The sequence below is a fragment of the Lutjanus erythropterus genome, chromosome 9 (assembly GCF_056507025.1).
Source record: "Lutjanus erythropterus isolate fLutEry1 chromosome 9, fLutEry1.hap2, whole genome shotgun sequence".
In the NCBI taxonomy this organism is placed as follows: Eukaryota; Metazoa; Chordata; class Actinopteri; order Lutjaniformes; family Lutjanidae; genus Lutjanus; species Lutjanus erythropterus.
In genome coordinates, this window is record NC_139325.1 from 42,937,501 (window position 1) to 42,942,500 (window position 5,000).

General features: G+C 43.3%; 1 protein-coding gene across 1 annotated transcript in view; it reads left to right on the plus strand.

Annotated features, from left to right (window-relative positions):
* Window positions 1-4,543, plus strand: part of LOC146322261 (tetraspanin-19) — a 6,378-nt gene extending 1,835 nt beyond the window's left edge. Inside the window, exons 4-8 of the mRNA XM_084725807.1 lie at window positions 1,078-1,152; window positions 1,771-1,869; window positions 1,968-2,165; window positions 3,740-3,823; window positions 4,166-4,543. Coding sequence (XP_084581933.1) covers window positions 1,078-1,152; window positions 1,771-1,869; window positions 1,968-2,165; window positions 3,740-3,823; window positions 4,166-4,435 — 726 coding nt within the window. The 3' untranslated portion in view covers window positions 4,436-4,543. The remainder of the gene's footprint in view (window positions 1-1,077; window positions 1,153-1,770; window positions 1,870-1,967; window positions 2,166-3,739; window positions 3,824-4,165) is intronic.
* The last annotated feature ends 457 nt before the right edge of the window (window positions 4,544-5,000 follow it).

Here is a 5,000-nt window from a genome sequence, read left to right on the forward strand (position 1 = left end):
CCGGATGTAATTAACGCTCGAATCAGTGGGATGGAAGGATGTCCAAGCTGTTCTTAAACACACCAGAACATCCCGGGACATTTTAAATCAGGCTGATCTCTGCACACAGTGGAGGATCATCAGTGATGATGGAGAGGATTTATGTTCATATAAATCTTTTTGTTTGTTTGTTTGTTTCAGTAAATAGTTGCATATTAAACCTTTAAAATAAAATAAAATAAATAATGCTAATAAAATTTCTATGTCATTGACATGTATGATATTTTGTTTGCATTATATTATATCTGTCAGGCATTTTAAAATTTCATTTATCACAGTAGTTTTTTTTATTTTAGAAACAAAACCAAATCTTATTAATTTCTTCTGGAAACTTTGACACATTTCACTTAGTTTGGTTCTTTTTTTTTCAAACAGAAACCTTTTTATTTTACTTTGTGGTCGGTAAATAAATTGTTTTAGTTAAAATCAAGTAAAAGGACAATTATTAGCAAATGCTCTCTGGCAAGTATTTACAACATCCAAGTGATTATGATGACAGCAGTTTATATACTTTATATTTTTATGATTGTGGTGAAATCAAACAGAAAAATCATTCACAGATAAATGATCTTATAAAGCTGCTGTGTCAGATTTGATTCACACATTTTCAACATGATTTTCTGATAAAATAAGATACAAAATGTAAAGTAATAATATGTTGTTTCGATACAGGAAATATTAGTAATAAGATTCTTACATTAACATTACTATTCTTACAGTAACTTTTTCAAAATAAATAAATATTTTCCAAAATTTAAAAAACACGTGGGTCGCTACATGAAGGCGGCCATGTTGGATTTTGGCCTCAGAGGCTGCAGTTCACTGATGATCCACCAGAGGGCAGAAAAGAAGAAGAAAAGCTAACAGCTGTTAGCTTGTTAACGTTGGTACCGTTAGCGTCCCGTTGTCCGTTGTCAGGTTGCAGCTCAGAGGTTGTTCTTGTTTCACGGGGACTTTGAAGCAAGTGACCAATAGCAGGACGGATACCTGCAGCGTGAACGAACCCATGAACCCTCCCACTCTGCTCTTCCTCCTCAGTACCTGGGCTTCCTCCTCGTCCTCGTCCTCGGTCAGCTGTTCGTCACACTGCTGCTGCTCATCAACAGAGACAAGGTGAGGCTTTTATTTTGGTGGATTAAACATCAGATCTGCTCTTGAGGAGATTTGATCTTTATCTTATTTTTAAAGGTCAAACTTAGACGACCTGCTGATGAAGACGTGTTTTATTTTGTAGCCGTTGTTGCAGCTGAAGACTCGGACAGACACACAAAATCATTTATGACACGAAGGACACATCAGGTGTCCCAGGACATAAACTCATTTTATAAATCTGCATATTTAATGAATAGAACAGAGAAAACTTTTCTAAACTTTCTCGACTGCGGGGCTCTGACTTTTCTTTATTTCTTTATTTTTATTTAAATAGAAATAAATATTCAGTTATTAAAGAGAACTGAGAGTCACGTCGACTCTGACAAAATGTTCCATGTTTGTATTTCACAGCGTCGTCGTAGAGAGAAGACATTTTATTTTTTAAAGAGTCTCACAGTTCAGAAACCGTTAAAACAAAATATATTTTAATATTAAACCTAAAGTGAGAAAAAGGACCAGAAATATATCAAATGCTGCCATGTTGTCACATTGTGTTTTTGTTTATGTTTTGTTGTGATGCTGTGATGTCACACATTTAAAACGTGTGTTTTTGTACCATGTGATGTTTGCTGTGATCAGATTGGACGGAGTCTGGACCAATCAGTGGATCAGATCATCCTTCATTATGGACACAATAATCAGAGTGAAGACACACTGATGGACAGCGTCCAGGAACATGTGAGTCACTCGCCAAAATAAAAGACCTGTTCAGGGAGCCTCACTTCTCAGTCACTGATGAATTCATTGAACGGTGATTATTGATTAACTAATGACAGGCGGAGTGCTGTGGCAGTACGGGCCCTTCTGATTGGCTGAAGAACACCTACATCCAGGGTCTGAACCTGACCAATCCAGACGTACTTCCTTGTTCGTGTTTCAAATCGTTCCGTCCCGCCTTTAACTCGACGTGGTGCTCTGAGCAGCTGAACTTCAGCGTCCCGCTGTACGGACGAGGAAACGTCTCGTATGAACAGGTACGGTCTCCTTATAGAAACATTTCTACACTATGGATTCATTATTGATTAATACATGTTTAATCAGTTAAATTCTTAACTGTGATTGATCACTTATCATTAACATCCCCAGGTTTATATGTTGAGTTGTGTTTTGTTTGATCATCACGTGCAGCAGCTGATCAGCTGTACGTTTTTCTCTGATGTCAGTTTTTCACAGCAGGACTCCGTCGTCACATTAGCAACAATAAACACACAACATCCAGGTACTTTCAGAATAAAGGTTGCTGAGAAGCATCTCACATTTTTATGATTTTGGACGTGTAGAAAAAGTTTGTTAAAATAATTGTTAGGAGGATTTATTGAACCACAACAGCTGCCTGTCAACAGCCTGTCAACAGCCTGTCAACAGCCTGTCAACAGCCTGTCAGCTGCCTGTCTACAGCCTGTCAACAGCCTGTCAACAGCCTGTCAACAGCCTGTCAACTGCCTGTCAGCTGCCTGTCAACAGCCTGTCAGCTGTCTGTCAGCTGCCTGTCTACAGCCTGTCAACAGCCTGTCAACAGCCTGTCAGCTGCCTGTCAGCAGCCTGTCAGCTGCCTGTCAGCAGCCTGTCAGCTGCCTGTCAACAGCCTGTCAGCTGCCTGTCAGCTGCCTGTCAACAGCCTGTCAGCTGCCTGTCAGCTGCCTGTCTACAGCCTGTCAACAGCCTGTCAACAGCCTGTCAACAGCCTGTCAGCTGCCTGTCAGCTGCCTGTCTACAGCCTGTCAACAGCCTGTCAACAGCCTGTCAGCTGCCTGTCAGCAGCCTGTCAGCTGTCTGTCAACAGCCTGTCAGCTGTCTGTCTACAGCCTGTCAACAGCCTGTCAGCTGCTTGTCAACAGCCTGTCAGCTGCCTGTCAACAGCCTGTCAACAGCCTGTCAACAGCCTGTCCACTCTGAGTTAAATCAGTGCAGGTTACTGCACACAGTTATTTAAGTGTAGAACAGATGAAGTATCATTCAGGACCTGAAGTGACACATCAGATCCAGATCAGAAACCAGACTGAATATCGAGGAAGGTTTGTTTGACTCCTCCTCCTCCTCCCTCCTCCCTCCTCCTCCTCCCTCCTCCCTCCTCCCTCCTCCCTCCTCCCTCCTCCTCCCTCCTTCCTCCTCCTCCTCCCTCCTCCCTCCTCCCTCCTCCCTCCTCCCTCCTCCTCCCTCCTTCCTCCTCCTCCTCCCTCCTCCCTCCTTCCTCCTCCTCCTCCCTCCTTCCTCCTCCCCCCTCCTCCTCCTCCTCACACTACGTCAGCTGACACTGACAGCACATCACGAGCAGGACGTCTCCAGACATGATGTCAGAGCAGAACCTTCCGTACAGAACAGGTACAGAGTTCCTACAGAGAGTAAGAACTGAGGCGACTGTCAAAAGCAGAACGTTCTCTTTAACAGGCAGAGACGTCACAGTCTGTGGTGTCTGTGGTGTCTGTGGTGTCTGTGGAGCCTCTGATCCAGCTGCTGCATTCGATGTGACAACAGGCTGCTTATCTTATGTTGTGTATTTTGCTGTTTTGTCTGCTCTTTGTTGATCAGGATCATGTGTTTGTTGCAGGGCTGCAAAGAAAAGCTTAGTGATTGGCTGCAGGAAAATGCTCTGACAATCGTCGGCATGGATCTCGGTCTCATGTTAATCCAGGTAAGAGAACCATCTCACAATAGAAAAGATGCAGCGGAACATTGTGATGAGGTTCCTGTCTTCTTGTTATATTTTGGCTGTAATGAGCTCAGCGGCCTCCAGGGGACGCTGCAGAGCCTGTAGTGTTAACCTGTCCTCATTCGATCACTGAATTTCTTCACATCAGGAAGGATAATAAAGATTAATTGGTTAATTGCAGACGATGTTTTTGAACGGACACACACACACACACACACACACACACACACACACACACACACACACACACCCGACTCGTCCACTCGACGTGTTCACACTCGGCTCAACATGAAGTCCGGCTGCGTGTCTCGTGTCTCTCTGCAGGTGGGTCAGTTCATCCTCATGGTGTCTCTGTACCGCGCCTTCAGCAGAAAAGCTGCTTTGAAAAGAGTCCGTCCTCCGTCTGACTCTGACCACGCCCACCTGGACCACGCCCCTGGAGATGACCTGGTCTATGACGGGCAGAACTACGGCTACATAGACCCTGACGATGGTTACGTGGACCCCGCCCACCCAGAACATTACCATGATTACCATAATGGTGTAGACCCCGCCCACCTGTCTTATCACCATGACAACCAGCACTACAATTAATCTAGCTGGAATGAACAAGCTGTAAACATAACTGGTCTGTAAGAAGCTCCTGTTGCTCATATTTAAAAAATACACAATAAAATAAAATCCATGTTGTGGAAGAAAACGTTCTAATAAAAATCTGTTTGAATATAAAAATAAACTGCTGTGATGTTTTAATGTTTTCAATATAAAGAAAAGTTCACCAGCCTCCACTGCTGACGGTTACAGGAAGTAGTTTACTGCACAGCTGATAATACTCACATACTTTTACTTCAGTCAGGGTTTGACTGCAGTATTTTTACTTGTAATGGAGTATTTTCACAGTGTGTATTAGTGTGTATACTGAAGTAAATGATGTGAATACTTCATCCAGTACAGCTCACCTGTCTGAAGATCACCTGGTCCCAACATGAAGCTGAGTTCCACTGTCACCATGTTCTCCACAGAACGTTGTTGCTTTATGATGTCTGCTGATCAGGTTCATGTTCTCTTCTAATGTTCTAATATTCTCCATTCCAGCAGGTGAAGCTCTGAACTATCAGCACGTCTCACTCTGCTGTTTTAACTGTCAGCTGGAGACGAA